This window comes from Aythya fuligula, chromosome 2 (assembly GCF_009819795.1).
Source record: "Aythya fuligula isolate bAytFul2 chromosome 2, bAytFul2.pri, whole genome shotgun sequence".
Classification (NCBI taxonomy): domain Eukaryota; kingdom Metazoa; phylum Chordata; class Aves; order Anseriformes; family Anatidae; genus Aythya; species Aythya fuligula.
Genome location: NC_045560.1, coordinates 20,003,662 through 20,022,355, shown reverse-complemented (window position 1 = coordinate 20,022,355; position 18,694 = coordinate 20,003,662). Strand labels below are relative to the sequence as shown.

Genomic DNA, 18,694 nt, shown 5'->3' with positions numbered 1-18,694 from the left:
TTGAGTTGGCAGACCATTGTAGGTAAACATGCATTCTGCTCCCATAGGTATACGGTACTGAGTGGTGGATAAAAGAGCTTTGTCCTTCTATTCCCTCTTTTTACACTGCACTTTCAAAAATGTGATTCTACAAATAGCCTACATTCTAAAAGAAAAATACTCCATATTTGGGATGCTTGTTATGCCATACTCTGACTTACAGATGAAAACTCATGCAGCTCTTAATTAAACCTTTACTTGTAAAGCAAGAAATCCATAGCCTATATTCAGCATGGTGCTCAATTACCCACAGGAGTTGTGTAACTGATGAACAATAACTGGACTTACATAACTTTATGTGTGATAGAGATATATCCCCATTGCACTAAAGCTCCCTGTGAGAATCCAGAAAGAATCTCTTCTTAAATAGATGAAACTAACTGGTTAGAGTTTTATGTTGGATTTAGCGGTTTTGTTTGCTTGTTTTTTTTAAGCTTGTTCAGGCTGAAAACACCTTCCATCATATATTTTAATTATTTTAACATGCTGTTAGAAGTTCTCATTTATCCCTCCTATCCTTCCCTCCTATGTTTGCCTTCATTTCATTCTTTTATTGTTTTAAGAGTGAAAGACGACGAAACAACTGAACTTAATTTACTCTCACATCTGTACCCTGCTCTCCTTCTGTTAGCAGGTGATGTACAGCTGTAAAAGGGGAATGGGTTTTGCACTAGCACACTAATCCACAGACCATGACGAATTTGATTCCAAAACTAGTCTCACATTCCTCTTGGTCCCACTAACTACTCTGAGAGGGATTCCAGCCTCTCTTCCCAATGTTATTTCCTTCCCTAATAGTCTGCAATCATTCCTAGGGTTAGGTAAAAACAAGCCCATGCTTATGTGGAGGGAAGTTCACATTCCCAGCTCACATCTTCTGTCAGTCTGATATCCTGATGCTTCTAGCAGCAGAGATGGCCAGAATTTAACAGGAAGAGGGAATTCTGTAATCAAGGCAGGTTGCAAATCACTTCTGGGAGTTCCAACTCAGGTATTTCCCACCAGAAGAAAAAGTTATTCTTCAAACATAATGCTTCCCTGAAGTTTTCCAGCAGCCTTTTAATCAACAGCCAGCTGTCAAGGTTCTACACACATGGACATACATCTAACATTGACATTTAGCTTTCAGCCTGCATAACCTATGAGTGTTTGTTACACTCTCAGTATGGAAGATAGGGTAAACTTAAGATAATTCAAAATGAACACCTAAGCTTCATTTTCTATATTATTAGAAGCAAAAAATGTCCCATTTGTCTGAGAAACAAGAGAGTCATAAAATCATATACTTACCTGCCTTGACTTTGTTGCCTAAGCAGAATAGAAATTGATCATAACTTTGAAGGTTATGTTCAACTTTATAGGTGTCAGCTGTTCTTAGTGGCTTTGAGGCCCTTAAAATTTACTTTTCTCATAAGTAAACTTATACAAAACCTAAGACTAACATATATTTTTCTTCAAATCGGTGTTTGTAAAAATAGAGCACAGCATAAAAGACCACAAAAATCAAAACTGACTTTAATAAAAAAGAAAAAAAAAAAAACTATTATTAGGTTTTTATATTGTGAAAACATAGAGAACTTCAGGAAGATAACAAGCAGGTTTTGTTTGTTTTTTAAAGAATGGAAAAGAAAAAAAAAAAAAAAAACACTAAAATATATAGCTAGACAATCTAATTTATTTGTAAATTACTTAAGTAAACTAATATAACAAATATTTTGGTCAATGGCATAAGCTAGAACCATGCATCAAACACAACTCTCTGGATCAGATTCTATAAAAATCAGTCTGAAATTTTTCTTTGGAGCTCACTTGGGTATGTATTCATGAGGTGGGAACAACATAATTCGTGTGCATAAAAGTGTGCAATAGCAGTGCAGAAATAGCCCCCTTTTCTCCTCTAAACAGAAATGTTATTAAAAAAAAATCTAAATGTTATTTTAAAAGTGTAAGACACTGAAGCCATACTGCTGCTCCTGTAAACAAAGACCTTTATACAGTTTTAAAGTACAAGTACACATTAATTTGGAAAATCTCTTTTACAATTTTATTTCAAATTGGTATCAGCAATATTTAATAACAATAAAAATAGCTATTCATTGTTTAAAATGACCTTCCAATGCTCTTTATCATAAGTTGCATGGCATTACCCATAGCATATTTTATGCACACATTGTGTCCCACAATATTTAAGAGCACATCTGTAAAGAAAAATGAACTAATGAAATATTAAAATATTCCATGCTCATCTCATAGCAGTTAGCTACACTAGATGTATAAACTCAAAACAAATGAACCGATTTCAGATGGGGGAGTACTTACATCACTCTGGTGTTTATTGACTTCCATGGCATGCTTAATATCCGGAGGCTCCTTCATATGTGCGTAATCTGAAGTTCCTTTCTCAGCATCATATTTTTGTTTATACAGTACCTGAAAAAAAAGCATCATGCTTTAGTGACCTCAATAGACGAGGTATAATATCATGAGCTGGACTAAACCTAGCATTGTAGTGTGCCTGTATTCAGGAAGAAATGTAATAAATTATTAAACTCCTTAATGGAACCAGAACCCTAAAACAATAGCAGTTTCTGCCCAAAACAGACACATGAGGCACAGGCAGCAGAGAGATTTCTCTAAGTCTACTATTGCAACAGAGGTATGAGTAGGCAGGAGGAAGAAAAATAAATATACACATACAGAAACAGAATATTAACCTTAACAAGGTGAGAAGACAGCCCAGAGAATAGCATAAGGGATTTATTTTTTTTCCCTTAAAACGTACATGAATCTGTCAGTTAAATAAGTATTCACAAACAAAAATGAAAAGTATTTTCATTTTTTTCCTGTGTTCAGGAAAAAAAGGGGGGGGAATTTTGTGCATGCCTTGTAAGTGAACAGGTTTACATGAAATACTCATAGCTCAAACATCAATTTCCTCCACTGTTAGGAAATTACTATCACAATACACATTTGGACTAGCCACTAGGTTCACAAAGAAAAATAATGTTTACATTCAATTGTCATCATGGTAAAGGAAAATGGAATTGGATTGTGAGTTTATAAACAAATTTATTTTTACAATAGAAACTGAGCTCAGTGTTGGGCATTCGTCCAGATTTCCCTGTACTGTACTCTGCTATGCTTACATACACACACACTCACATAGTGGAACTGCCTGAAAAGCTGATGTTGCACTTAGATTTGTCATAAGCTTTTAGGCTTACATTAAGAAAATTCACCAGGTTTAGATGCCTGAAAAAGCAGCAAGCAGTGAGAAAAATCATTTTCTAATAGAGCTCTCAGGAGCAAGCATTAAAATAATCCCCAAGAAAACAGCAAATACTAAATAAGATTGAAAGCTGATCAGGAGGAGAAGGATTTGAAACTAAAATCCTAAATAGCAATAAAAGAATACTGTGAAAGTTTTGAGGGAAGTCTTAATTGTGGTGATTCGCACTCTTTTAAGACAGGATACTAGAACTGTGAGAAAATGACTTATTTGTTTATGTTTAAGGCTGCAAGATTGCATCTGAATCACAGATCAGGGTGCCCGAGGCAATATATTAATATCTACTCTATCTCAGATTACAAAATGATATGTATGCCAAGAGATTAAGACAAAAAGGGCTGCTTGGAGGTATTTTTAGTTTTTTTTTTGTTTTGTTGTTTTGGGGTGTTTTGGTTTGGTTTGGTTTGGTTTTTTTGGTTGGCTGGTTTTTGTTTTTTTTCTTTGTTGTTGCTGTTGATGTTTGTTTGTTTGGGTTTAATTTACACTGATACTATACAAATGAAAGCATCAAATTAGGAAGTTTAAAATATGCTTACACAGTGCAAATCCAACATGATCAGGTCTCTGGGGAAAGACATACAACTTAAATTGAAACAACCAAAATGTCTATAACCTCCCTATATCGATTACGTTTTGCAACTGGCAAAGTAAATGATCCTTAGGAAGATCAGCTGCAGAAGTATAGTAACAATATAAACATATGCCACAAAAATGTTTTTGCTACTTTCCACATTTGAAATGGTCACTTTTAAGATGCTTCCCATTCTGAGAAGCCAACCCAGACATTTTATTTTTTTCTGAAATTCTATAATTTACATATACTGCAATACATTGTCACATTACTCAGTCAACATCTACATTTTTATGTTGGTGTATGAGCTATGAAACCAAGACATCAAAAATCAAAAGCAATCAACTCCCACCACAAGAAAACTAACAGAAATTGCAATTGACTTTCCACTATCTTGGAAAAATAAGACTGTTTCTTTAGCTTAATGTAGGAATACCTGATTCACTATTTCACAGCCAAATTCTTCCTAATCTTTTCACAATAATCTTATTAACTGACTTTGGAACCTTGAAAGAATCACAGATTCTGCCAAGTTAAATAACTGTCTAGTTTTGTCTTGAACAGTTGTGCAGAAATATTCCCAAATTTTTAAATCAGTTCCAAGCAAATATGCAAAAATATTTACAAGGATTACTTCATTAATATTATTAAAACTACTGTTTTATGTTACTATTTATTTCACATTTCATACTGAGTTTCCAGGCTTGAAATTGTATTTACCAAATACATATATGAAAAAGTACTCCACAGAGATCAATAACAGGTCACTCATGTAACCTTTGCTCTGGAGCAGTACATTTAATAATTTCAGTAATTCCATTATTTAGGTATGACTTCAGTTTGAACTGATTTGTAACTACTCATTTTTTATTTTCCTTCTCTCTCTTGTACACCAGTGTGCAAGAGGTGAATTAAGGAAGGTTTTATGCTCTTTTAACTTAACTCTGACTCACCATATGCGGTTGTAACACAATATGATTGTAAATGATGAAGTAAACCATAAAAATACTTTTATCATACTAACAAAAGTACATTTGAACATAAAAGAAGGAATCTGTCCACAAGTAAGAAGTTGAAAATATTCCTTAAGATTCCTTTGGTTTATCATCTTTACAAACAAACAGAAAATGCTGTTGAGCATTGACATATAGTTACTATTTGAGATATTGCACTGTGCAAAGGAATATTAAACTGCCTTCAGTTTGTGTTAGATTACTCCTTTCAGATAAGAAAAACTCTGCAATCTCTTCTTATGGTAGAAATAAAATGATGAAACACACCTTTTTTTTTTTCATTATTTTTTTCCCTCCCAAGCAATGTTAAATATTTTTATCATTGTTTGTGACAACTCATAAAAAAATATCCAGGAAGAACTCTTATGAACTCATACTGGTGTTCAGACAGGAGAAACACTTGGCACAAAGCTAGCATTGTTCTGAAAATTTTCTTCAGAAATATTTTCCACAGGAAGTTTGTGATTTTTCTATAAAATGTCACTTTCCTCTCAGGAAAATCAAGATGAGTCTTTTTTTTTTTTTTTTTTTTTTTTTTTTTTTTTTCAGAGAACAGAGACATTAGTGAGAGTTTTCAGGCTGGCAAGGATGGCAACTCATGAGAGTTTTCAGGCTGGCAACTCATGCATGGGAAGAAAGATTCTCTCTCTGGCTTACCCTGGGAAGAGCTATGAAAAGAGAGAGAGGGAGGAAAATCTCACCCTCAAGAAAGTCATTTAGATTATTATAGTCAAATTTTCTCTGTTAAGGGAAAGCATGAAACTGATAAAAGCCACCCAAGTATGTGGGGTTATGAAACTTCATTTTCATATTTTAATTCTCCTGAAACACTTTTTCCATAAATAGCATCATTATTTTTTGTCCAAAATCTGCTTGGGTTTCCTTCTCTATGAATATTTATTCCTATTGTCATGCCAGCTTTATGTAAAACACAGAAGAGCAAACATGGGCTTTACATAAAAGCCAGAAGAGGCTGTCTTGTTTTAGTCTTTCCTGTACATCTTGAAAAGGGAAATAAGCATGAATCTATACAGCAAATATGTGGAGAAAGTTCCACAGGAGGAAAACCAGAGACACCAGGGTGATGTACTCTCCATTATGGTAAGATCCTGCAAGCACTGGCTCACACTGTATGGCTGGAATCCCACAGAGTAAAGTTCTTGCTCCGCTGAAGTCAATGGCAATTGCTACACAAGTGGTGCTACAGCAATCTGTTTTGGAGACGACAGCAAAAGGCAGCTGCAGACAGGAAATAACTTTTTGCCATTAAAAATAAATAAATAAATAAATAAATAAATAATAAAATGAAAAAGGAATTTTTCTTGGTTGCCTCTAAGTTCCTGAATCATCAATGTGATCTGAAAGAGTGCATAAAATTCATAAATTGTGCTAGATCTAGGAAAACGGAGCTGCTGGGCAGTGGCAGTACTGCAGCACCATGTCAGGGCCAAATATTCGTGAGAGAGACCACTTGCCAAGCATACATCTGTGTAGGAAGTCACGGGGCAGAAGCGGACCAGCATCTGCAGTCCCGTGCCAGCAGGCAGCAGCAGGGGAGTCGGTGTTCTCTTTCTTCTGCTCTGTGGTAAAACCACCACATCCCCAAGTCCTGGCACACCTGCTTGGCAGATGAGACCACAGGCCCCACCAAGAACACAGTACCACAGAGTGAGAGAGCACCTGTGATGTTTGGATACAAGGGCACCTGGCCTTGCATCCAAGGAGCATGATGAGGGAGTCAAACGTGTAAACTTGTTCTAACAGGAATGGGAAGGAGGACACATAGCCACATTTTTCTCATCTCAGGAAATAAGCACCTATTTAAAATCCGCTTCTTAAAACTGAGAAAGCAGTTCTGGGCTTGTAGGGGCCTTGTTGCAAGAGGGCTGTCATGGCAGCCAACCAGTGCTGTGCTCCCTCTGCGCCCTGTGAGGTACTCTTGGTCTTCCCCTGCGGAATTGGTGACCTGTAAATCTACACTCCTGGCAAGAAGGATGCAGCAGAAATCCTCTCTACGATATTCTGACCCAGATGAAATTTGAAATCCTTATATTAGCTACTGAGGTACCACAGTGATAGGCACAATATGGATTAGATTTGAATACTGTAGAGAAGATTTTCCACTAGAAAATCCCCTAGGATCTCTCTCAAAGTAGCATTAAATTCAGGTCCATTGCAACAGTAACCACAAGTTGGAAAAATGTGTCAGCGTATCTTTAAGTTTTATGGTAGATTATGATTTATAATGCATCTATTCCTACAGGGATGGAATGAATTTTACAGGAAAAAGTTCTGCTTTAATATAACTCGTCCTATATGCATATTTGTTTCTCTGTGACTGTTGGATGATTGTAGAAAAGCTTCAAAAATATCAAATGAAAATGTCAGTCTTTTTCTTATAAGTTTTTTCCATGAATCAAATGCATTCATTTTCAGTCTCAGTTATTTATCTTTTCTGCCATATCACTGATGTTAGTTAACCTCATTTGCGTAAACTGAAGTAGAATGTACTCATTTGGAATTAATCCAGGAGTAAATCCTGTCACAAACTAGTAAACTAATGTTTTATAAATCAAGCTTACTGTTTTAAAATGTTATAAAAGTTTAATTCTCAGTTTATTTCTACTGTAATTCTTCTAATCATTCACTTTACAATGAAATGTGACACTAATGTTATTTTAGCTACTGTGTTGCTTTAAAGTCAATACATACGTATATGTTCCATTTCAAACTATGAAAAGTAAAATACTTTATGTTATTATGTTTACTTATTATAACCTTAACATTGTTTTAAATCTAATAATTCCTCTAGAAGCTGTCCTGAGATTTGTGTTTTCTTTTGTTATATTTTCCCTTGTTTTGGGGGAAAAAAATAGAGAGAGAATGAATATTGAGATAAAATCATAGAATCATTAAGGTTGAAAAAGACCTCCAAGATCATCTGGTCCAACCATCACCCACTAAACCATGTCACTAAGTGCCAGTTTCCTTGAACACACACCCCCCCCAGGTACAGTGATGCCACCACTTTCCTGGGCAACCCATTCCAATGCCTGACTGCTCTTTCTGAGAAGAAATGTCTCATAATTTCTAACCTAAACCTCCCCTGTCACAACTTGAGGCCATTCCCTCTAGTCCTATCACTAGTTATCTGTGAGAAGAGTCTGACCCCTAGCTCCTCACAACTTCCTTTCAGGTATTTGTAGAGAGCAATAAGGTCATCTTTGAGCCTTCTCTTCTCAAGACTAAACAACCCCAGTTCCCTCAGCCGCTCCTCATAGGATGTATTCCAGGCGCTTCACCAGCTTCGTAGTTCTTCTCTGGACACAATCCAGGGCCTCGATGTCCTTCCTGTACTGAGGGGCCCAAAGTACTCTGGCCTCACCAGAGCAGCATACAGGGGAACAATCACTTCCCTGGTCCTGCTGGCTACACTGTTCCTGGTACAAGCCAGGATGCCTTTGGCCTTCTTGGCCACCTGGGCACACTGCCAGCTCATGTTCAGGTGAGCATTGATTAGCACCCCTAGATCCTCTTCCTCTGCACAGCTTTCCAGCTGCTCTGCCCTGAGCCTGTGGCACTGCATGGGGTTGTTGTGGCCAAAGTGCAGGACCCGGCACTTAGCCATGCTGAACCTCATCCCATTGGCTTCTGCCCATTGACCCATCCTGTCCAGGTCCCTCTGCAGGGCCTTCTTACCTTCCGGCAGATCAACACTTCCCCCCAGCTTGGTGTCATCTGCAAACTTACCAACAGTACACTCAATTTCTTCATCCAAGTTATCAACAAAGATGTTAAACAGGATGGGCCCCAACACTAACCCCTGGGGAACACCGCTGGTGACCAGTTGCCAGCTGGATTTCACTCCATTCACCACCACTCTCTGGCGCCGGCTGTCCGGACAGTTTTTAACACAGCAAAGCGTGTACCTGTCCAAGCCATGGGCTGCCAGCTTCTCCAGGAGAATACCATTGGAGACCATGACAAAGACCTTGCTGAAGTCTAGGTAGACTATGTCAACAGGCTTTTCCTCATCCACCAGACGGATTACCCGGTCAGAGAAGGAGATGAAGTTGGTCAGGTAGGACTTGCCTCTCATGAATCCATGCTGACTGGGCCTGATCCCCTGTTGGTCCCAGATAAATTGCATGATTGCATTTAAGATGACCTGTTCTATCACCTTCCGTAGCACTGAGGTCAAGCTGACATGCCTATAGTTCCCCAGGTCAGTATCAATACTATGGTTTTAGGAATATGTTCATTTCACAGTCTGTTAAACTATATATAGTTTAAGAGAGGAGAAAGGCAGAATGAGAACATTGAGATGCTTGGTGCACGAGAACCATGATGGTTTATCAGTTGTAACTGCCATGAATAAGAATCAAAATCTACATCTTCATTATATTACACATACTTACTACTCAAAATTCCACCAAGATCAATGGAAACTAAGGATCATCTGCCTGCTTTAAGGGTATTACATTTTTAAGTCCCTGGACTACTATTTTACTGATTGCATGTTGTATGCTATGTTAAATACACTTGATTTTATATTTTTAATTCTATGGAATTTGTTGTCAGTGGTGTTATGTGAATGATTAATGACATCAGAAATATTTTCCTGTTACCAATGAGTGACTTTAAAAGTCATTAAATGTAAAGTTTTTTGTGTTTTTTTCCACCTTTTTCCACTTCAAACATTTTTAAAAGTTAACACAACACTTAAGTTGAAATAGTTGTTATATACAATTTGTTTATTCCATAAACACAATGCAACATCACTAAATTCAGTAATTCTTTAGTGCATTTATGAGTTGCTAATGGATTTTTTTGACTGATGACTGCCCATTTTTAAACTTATATTTAGTAAACATAATTGGTCAGACTGTCAACATTTTAGAATTGAGTAGTTCTTGAAGTTAAGCAGTTATAATGAAAAACTCTGGATGATAAACCCACCCAGATAAATCAAGAAGGTGATCGAGTAGCCATTCAAAAGCATTGCACAAATTGGTTATATTCTGTCCCACAATTAATATACAAATCATTTTTACGATTTTAAAATTGCACCTTGCTCTGAAGCTGAGTTAATTCTTTTGCAAACACACTGTCGATTGTGGCTGGCATCTGCTGATAAAGAGAGTTGGAAAGGCCTTTCTTAGCAGCTCCTTTGTACTTCACCTGCAGGGGATAAAAAGGTGACACACAATGAAAAAGTTGTCAGATAGAGTAATCATACTACATATTTTTCCTGTTAAAAAATGGCACCAAGAACATTAGAACTGGAAAAATCTAATGTTGTCTTATAAACTGTCAAGCAAAACCATTTTTTTAAATAACAGTTTTAAACTACTTCAAGTGGATGTATCTAATTCAGAAACCAATACAAAGTACCCGCTAATTAAATTAGAATTTGAGGGGAAAGTACTAAGGCAAAGCAGATTTTTTTTCTACATTTTACTAAATCATTTAAGGAAAAAAAATATATATATATAAATATATATATATATATATATATATATATATATATTTTCTCATTCTGTTTTCTGAATTTTTGGAATGAGAGCAGTGAGTTGTCAATAGAACGATATTTTACCAATTACTATGTACTAGCAGTTAAATATAAGTGGAAAAGACAGGAACATTGAAGACATTGAAAACAGCATGATTGTCACCATTTCTATTTAATCTTCTCATGTTAAAGACTCAATTTTAAATTCATTTCTATTTCTCCTGTGCTTTGTCAATGTTCAGCACTAGCAAAAGGACCTTGTGAGAACAGCCAGAATAATAGTTCAAACTCTGTGAGGCTTTGCTTCAGATCTAAGTTTTTCAAATTTTAAAAACCATGTCAGTTATTGCTGTAAAAGTATTCACATATATCAAAGATATATTAAACGGTACTGCCTAATGTCTTTAGCTGCTTGTGCTCTATTTATCAGAGACTAGTTTCCTGTATGTATTACATATATCAATAATTTGTTATAGCATTTGTTGATGTTTCCAAAAACAGAGGACTATTTTTGCTGCTAAGAGAGAATTTCAGAAGTGTTCAAGTTTTGCAGAAACAGGTTATGGGACACTAGAGGTCAGTAATTTACAAGATAAACCATCCATCATATTATTGCATTTAAGTAGAATGCAATAATAAAAATTTAAGTAGCTGCAATAGGCAAGAGTGCACAACGAGATAATATGAAATACACTTTTTTTTGGTTTTGAAATATTCTTATGACTCTAAATCTTTGACTAATGATTAGCAGTAAATTCAGTATCTGACAAACAGATTCTATAAATACCCTCTCTGTATTGTGCTTTTGCAGACACAGTAGGCAACAGTCTCTTCTATAGTTAATTTCATCACATCTGTGCTAGTTGGGAGTTGCCACTCCTTCTCAGAAATATGAAGATAAATATAAGAAAAATATTCATCAGATGCATTTATATTCAAAGTAGCCATACAGCAAACAGATGTATATCAGAAATAGTATACCGAATGTATAAATTGTATAACTCCAAACTTTGGGGAACCCTTTATTACAGTTATAAAAGGTAGCAAAATAAATGAGGCATTTAAGTCTTCCAAAGGTTACAGTGACAGACGAATCACTCAGAAACAAGAATTCCATAACAGAAGTAACTGTCGGGTAAAACTCCTGCTACTTTTCTTAACTACAAATATATATATATATACATAATTAGAGATGCAATCCCCTTATACCTGGGACATGAAGTGCAGGGAGTAAATTGTGTTCTACCATTTTGGAAGCTGCCATTTTTCTTGCCACTACAGTAATATATGAGTGTGTGCACATGCCCATTTATACACAGACACCTAAAAACCCACAAATGGGTATGCATATTATAAACACATACATTCATGCAAGTACTAGGTGACCTGCGGATGGCCTTTACCCAATCTGTGCCTCGCTTCCCTTGCTGAAGGGCAGGTGTAAAAGGACACAGTAAAAGGTCCTTTTCTCCTCCTCTTTGACAGTCAGGCTGTCAATTCTCCCCAGCAAGACACCTATGCACAGATGTAATTTGCAAACATCATCATGGCAGAGTAACAACAAATCTTTTTCCTGCTCCTCAGTTTATCTATCTATAAAATGGCACAGTTATGACTGCCTCAGGACCATAAATAAAATACCTTGGAATTCTGGAATAAAAGTTTTGTATACTTACAAGTAATTATTACTCACATATACATTATACAATAATAATATATAGTGCTTTAAATTACGCCAACTTTAAACAGAGTTATTCTTTGAAATAAGCCATCTTTCCTCATCTGGTAAATATAATCTTCAATACACAGTGTCTATATGAAGAATAAGAAGTGAAGAGACTTCTTCAGTCTTTTAGGTCTTACCTCAGAAATAAAAGCACCAAGACTTTTCACATGTTTTAACTGTGGGGTGTCAGGTACAAATATGCATTTGCCCTTAGATTTTTCAAACTCTTCTTTATAGTGTATCTACAAAGAGGAGAAAAGATAAGTTCAGTCATTCTTTAAAAGAGAAAAAAAAATAAAGTAGCTAGTTTTATTTAATCTATTTTGTTTATTTATTTATTTGTGGATAACATGCTGGGTGGCTTGCAAACATCTCAGGCTGGATCAAATCAAGCCACACAGGAAAATATTCAGTTCCAGGGCAATACACAGAACCAGGGCATGTAAAAGTCACAGAACTCTTTAATATTAAAGATGAAAAAGATATAATTTTTTCCCTATATCTACAGCACATTTTTTCCCACTATCTGTAGATGTTCTGTCCTTCTAAAGAAAAGTTGAATCAAGGCTTTTCTCCTTGATCTAAAAGATAAAATTGTGAAACTGGCTTCTAACACAGACCCAGAATCTGTATAGCATAATCAAATGCCTCCTTTTGAACCTGAGAGTTAAATGAATAAATTCAGAAGGCCACTACCAAAGCATTGCCTACAAAGCACCCCAACAGCTGTTACATACAGGTAATATCAGACTCCCTTTAAAAGGAAAGAATATCTTAAATCAAGCCATTTCATAAGTCATGTGTATGCACAATAAAAAACATTTTGGAGGCAAAATACCACAATGTGTTTTGCAAAAAATCAGGTGCTTATTTTTTAAAAACACCATCAAGTCCTATTTTTCCTACCATTGGGCAAACAATAGGGGCAGGTGCACTACACAGTTATCTGAAAACAATCACAGGATTGTTGAAGAAGTCAGAGCTACTAGAGATTGTGAGGAATGTGACGTCTACAAACATGGTGAATGTGTAGAGACCTTTACTATGTAAGAACTGTGTGGAGAAAGATGGTGAATACAGTAAGATGCACTAAATACATTTTAAAGATAGCCACTTTCCAAGTGTAGTCCTTACTTTTAAAGGTACTCCCAATAAGTAATCTTAAATTATTTTAGTGACATTTCTTCCTTTAAAGAATATATAAAAAGAATATATAAAATATATAAAAAGAATATATAAAATTTTTACATATAATTTATATATATATATATATATATAAAAATATATAAAGCATATATAATATGCTATATTATATAGCATAGTTTAGTTCAATGCAAATTGAATTATTTAGGATTAAGCTATCCTGGTTATTATCTGCTATCATTTTTCTAACTTCATTTTCACATTCTGCACAACGGCACCTTGTATCTCAACTTGCTGACAAGCACTGACAGAAGCAATATGATCTGCACCTGATCATTACAGAAATATGCAGTCTTAATTTCCTCTTTCCCTGAATCCCTTATGGTTATCACAAGTTCTAGCCTAAATTCCTAGAAAGTGACTTGGAAAATTCATGAGAAAGATGGTAGCTTACACAGAATCAACTCCTGAACTTTCTCATGCAATCTTTTTGGCTACCGCATAACAGACTAGAAAATGCCGAAGTCCTTTCAGACTGATGACTATGTAAACATCACAAAGGAAATAATTTTGATTACCAATTTTCTTATCCAGATGTGGACTGCTGAATGAATCTACCTCACAATACCGAATCATACAATCTTACTTTGTAAAATATTGAGTATTATAAATAAAAACTGTTTGGGAAGTAAAGGGCATAAAATTACTTTGCATCATCATTTCACTCAGGTCACAGAAATCCAATGGTTTGTGTAACATGGGTGTGAGACACTATACTCCAAGGCAATCCTAGAGCAGTACACAAAAACTGAGGTTTTATGATAAGGATGAGCAGGTGCCTACTGTCAACATGCATGCAATGCATACATGCACTTCTAAGTGTGTGTACGAGGTGGGGGGGTGACTGTGCACGATTGGCTTAAAAAAGATCTTCATAGAATTACAGTTATTCACAATGTTATGTCTGAGAAACAACATGGAACATCTAAAGAGCTGTCTACTGGTTCAGTTTGATGGAGTTCCCAGTAGGAATGCCTGTAAAACTGAAACTCTGGAGAGAAGATGGAAAGCCTTGCTGCTCACAGCTTAGACAAACCACCCACAGGTAACTGAGAGTTGACTGTAATTACATCCATTTTAATTACAGAGCAATAATTATATTCAAAAATTAAGCATGAAAGCCTCCTAAGGTATCTCGTAATGGAAGGAATATGAGACTAGAAGAAACAATCAAAGCCATTCTACAGTAAATATACTTTCAAAATAACCAAAAGCAACGAAGTAGTAATGTCATTCCTTTATTACTCATATTTATTAGAGTAGCCCACACAGGTTCAAATGAATCATTTAGAGAGGACATATAACAAAATCTGCGTGTCCATTTTTAATCCAACATGCTTCATTTAGCTATAGAAGTGTTTGTATCACTTAGAGTCAGGCAAACAGAAGACAAAATGAGACAAGTTTAATGTAGTCATGATATCTGTACTTAAAAAGCATACTTATTGTAAATGAAGTAAAAAAGAGGCTAAAGAGTTTGGCTATGACAAAACATAACCAATGGTTGGAAGAAATACGCAGAAAGATAATATTCATTTTAGGGTTTACATATTCAAATGTCTAAAATACTGAATAGGAAATTTTGCTTGTGAGTGCCTTACCCTTCACCACAAAATACACTGTTTATGTTGAGTAGGTCTGGTAAGCCTTAGAAAAAAACAGATAATAGGAAAAATTTGCAAATGATGGCCTGGAGCCACCACTGCTCTTTTGGTATACTTTTGAAGCCCAATAGCTCGCTAAAGCCCCAATTTTTAATAGCCCTCTCCTGAGCCCTTTCTTCTCCCAGATTAATCATTGAAGTACTTTAACCAGCAGCACAGCTAACCAGTAAAAGCAGATTAAAATTCCTAGACAACCATCAAAAGAGTAAGTTTCAAATTGTACCTTTTTTTTTTTTTTCTTAATGGATGTTATATGACAAAAATCAAACTTTATAAATAAAGGTCATCCAGCCTTTAGGCTGAAGCTTCCTGTCTCACCAGGAAAATTCATCTTGCCCATGGCCTGCTCCATCAGTCTTTTTCACAGGGGAAACTCAGGAGGAATCTGTGGACTAAGGAAAAACTTCAAGTGGTAACAGCCTTATCCAAGAAGCCACCTTTCTTTCTTATTCAGGGGCATGTATTTATCTCATTTAAATACAAGTGCACTGGAAAAAAAACTGTTCTTAACATTTTGACATCACTGATATAACTATGTTGACCATCATCATGCCAAGATCCATTACAGAACTGTGTTCTATCAAAGACTTCTTTAAGCTCACAAGAATAATAAAATGTCTGAACCTTCTTATCTAGCTCTTATGCTAAACTAAAAGGGAACGTTTTTTCCACTAAGGATTCCCTTTCTAATCCATTTCTTAAGTTGTAATCTCTCATAAGTGTGTAAGAACTGTGTCAGACCACAGATCTACCTAAATTCTCTCTTTGGCCACAGAAATCTAGAGAAAAGTATAAGAAGGCAAGCATAGAGTATTATTGCCCCACAGCATTTTACTAGTCTAAAGCAGTTTGGAACTCAAATCCACCTCAGTTAGAGGCTCCAGCTAGTAATGGAGAACACAGAGGAATAGCTCCAGCCTGAATTAGGAGGTCACAAACCTACTAATATCAGAGGAAAGGCATTCTATTTCTATACCTGATTATATATCTCTTTAGCATTCCTTTGCTAAAACAAAGGTGGCCTCCATACACAGGCATTTAGATGGTAGGTAGTAGTATTTTTTTTGCTATAGGTGACAAGAAGCACTGATGCCACACATGACAGGAATTCAGCAGAGTCTTCAAAAGGCCCAGTGTCTGTCTCTACCAAAAACCATTAAGATAGTTTGGTCAATGACCGTTTTAATTGTATAATAATTCACCTCTCTGCTTATAATCATATTCACAATATTACAGCCCATAATCAAAACAAAGAAGAGATGAAGAGATACTAAAATATAAATAATACAAGCAAATAGACGGGCTCAATTTCAATATGGAAGAGAAAAGGCCTGGAAAGGAAGGTAATTCATAGAAATCGAATATACATGACAGTTTTGAAAGCATCTATGAAATAAAATTGCATAATGGAGGGAGATTAAATGAAATGGCTTTAGGGAGAAACAATTCAGGGGATATCACAGCCACAAAACAAATATCTGCCAAACTCATATGAAGATGGGAATTTCCTGAAGAACAGGAGGAGCACATAAACAGTTCCCAGCTTCCCTCTACATATACAACTCAAGCCTGCCAGTTACACATGCACTAAAGAATGCCATCACAACAGTGTTTTTTTTAATTATATTGTCAAATTAAAGTCAGCCTGCAAAGAATGCAGGGTGAGCTTAATGCAATCGCAGTATCTCGAGTTATGAGCACTCTTGTCACTATGTTCTGACGGAGGAGCTGCGCTGGCAAGTTCCCAGACAGACAAGGACAATCACCCAGCCTCGTGGCCAGCAAGGACAAGGACTGCTGTCACAAGGTCATCTTGGGCCAAAACTGCAAGCCCCAAAAAACATTGCACAGCTAAGATGTACAGATATTCACCAATGATACATCCATGCAAACAGATTTGTGAACATACATATATATATAAGTTTTGAATATTAGTGAGTCCAAATGCAAACTCCCATCTTTTTGGCCTCTGCAATGAAATGTGCAAGGTGACGAACTTACCCACAGCATAGAGGACTTAATTCATCATAAGAAATTCCAAATATAGCCCAAAATTTCTGGGAGACAAGATTCATTCTCCAGGCATACTCATATTTTATCCAAGCTAATGAACACACACCTACTGATTTCAGCAAAGGCTGAAAAAGGCCCCAGAATGGGTACCATTTTTAAACACAGAGCATCCTGAGCATTTTGAAATTAAATTAGTGCTAGACCACTACATATTAATACAGCCTTGAAAGCATTAATGACACTTTGCCATTATGCTTTTCATATCTCAGTGAAAATCTAACACACTTGCAGGCAAAATGCATCAGAAGCTTTCAGCGAAAACCCACATCTCTGCACCATTATGGGCTTCAGGAACCTGGCTTAACTTAGTTATTCACTTTAGCACCCGAACCCCTCAGAAAATCAGACAAAACACAGCCACTACATTTATTAGATAATTAACAGCCACAGCCAATATTTCTCCTAATGGGTACACAGTACAGAAATAATTCATTTTTAATGAAAGCAAATATTTCTTCAGCATTTTCAAGGGGCTTTTGCCTTGAAGATCAGCAACCATGCTTAGAAACAAATTGCGCTGAAGCAACATATGTATTTTGGGTCAAATCAGTGCTCCAGATCTGTTTTTATTTTGGCCTTCACATGAGGTAACAGGCACTTACTGTACCAGATGCCATTCATATCCCAAAGAAAGCTTGTAGATACCCATCAGTGAAAATATTAATTATCTCTACTGCTTCCTAAAATAGTTTGAGATTACAAAGAAGCCATCTTGGTAGCTTCTCTTAAGGAACTACCTAACTTTCAGCAAACTTCTTGTTAAAATTAAAATACTACCAGATGGTCCATGGACAAAGAGAAAGCTTTGACCTTGTCAAGCCACACTTTTGAGCCAGCACTGTAATGCCTACATATCTCGGATACTGTTTTTCTGTGTTACCTGTTCTATCCAATACATATTCTGTAATCCTTTACAATATAGTTTCTCTAGGTCCTATTCTCATAAAATCAACACACTCACTCACCTTGAACAATAACATCCTGAATCTAAATGCCATATTACAACACAACATGAACCTGTCCCCACTTTTCAGTTTCATTACGAGAGCACTCATTAAGGCAAGACTCTCTCCAGTGATGTCTTCTTAGCTGCCATCCAGCATCCTCAGTGTAGGAGCACAATCAGTCTCACTGCGATTCATATGAAGGTACAAAGCTACTTTTCAAATAGACTCTCAAAGAAGAACACAGAAATGCACTTCTGCTAAGGTTAATTGGATATTTTTATATTCATGCAATTGGATGTACTCCAATTTTAAATACCTTGGATCTGATCTACTGTGTTTATATAAGATCTATATATGATCTATGGTTTCAAAAATCTACAGCAACTAGTAAAAGAATTTGATAGCTAAATATTTTTTAAAGATACCCTAGCATTTCAGTGGATTTTTCGTACAATTTGCAAGTCAATAATAATATGCTAAGCAGTTTTGAGCTTCTATCACCACAGACTAGATAACAATCAAATAGATAATAATCAAATTAGTCTGTTTGATTTTTATCCTATCTCCTTACAGTTACGTATATTGGCACTCAGTTCTGTTTCAACCAAACAAACTTCATGGATTTAGGCTACAACTAACAAAAGTACTGCATTTTCC

At 36.0% G+C, this 18,694-nt stretch overlaps 1 protein-coding gene across 11 annotated transcripts in view; it reads right to left on the bottom strand.

Moving 5' to 3' along the window:
- NEBL (nebulette) overlaps window positions 1-18,694 on the bottom strand; it is a 252,215-nt gene that overhangs the window by 73,369 nt on the left and 160,152 nt on the right. For 9 of the 11 annotated variants that reach the window (XM_032183076.1, XM_032183073.1, XM_032183070.1 and 6 more), the window contains 3 exons: window positions 12,288-12,392; window positions 9,983-10,093; window positions 2,359-2,469 (listed from right to left, as the gene is read on the bottom strand). The exons of the other annotated variants lie outside the window; for them this stretch is intronic. In XM_032183076.1, coding sequence (XP_032038967.1) covers window positions 2,359-2,469; window positions 9,983-10,093; window positions 12,288-12,392 — 327 coding nt within the window. The remainder of the gene's footprint in view (window positions 1-2,358; window positions 2,470-9,982; window positions 10,094-12,287; window positions 12,393-18,694) is intronic. 11 annotated transcript variants of the gene reach the window in all.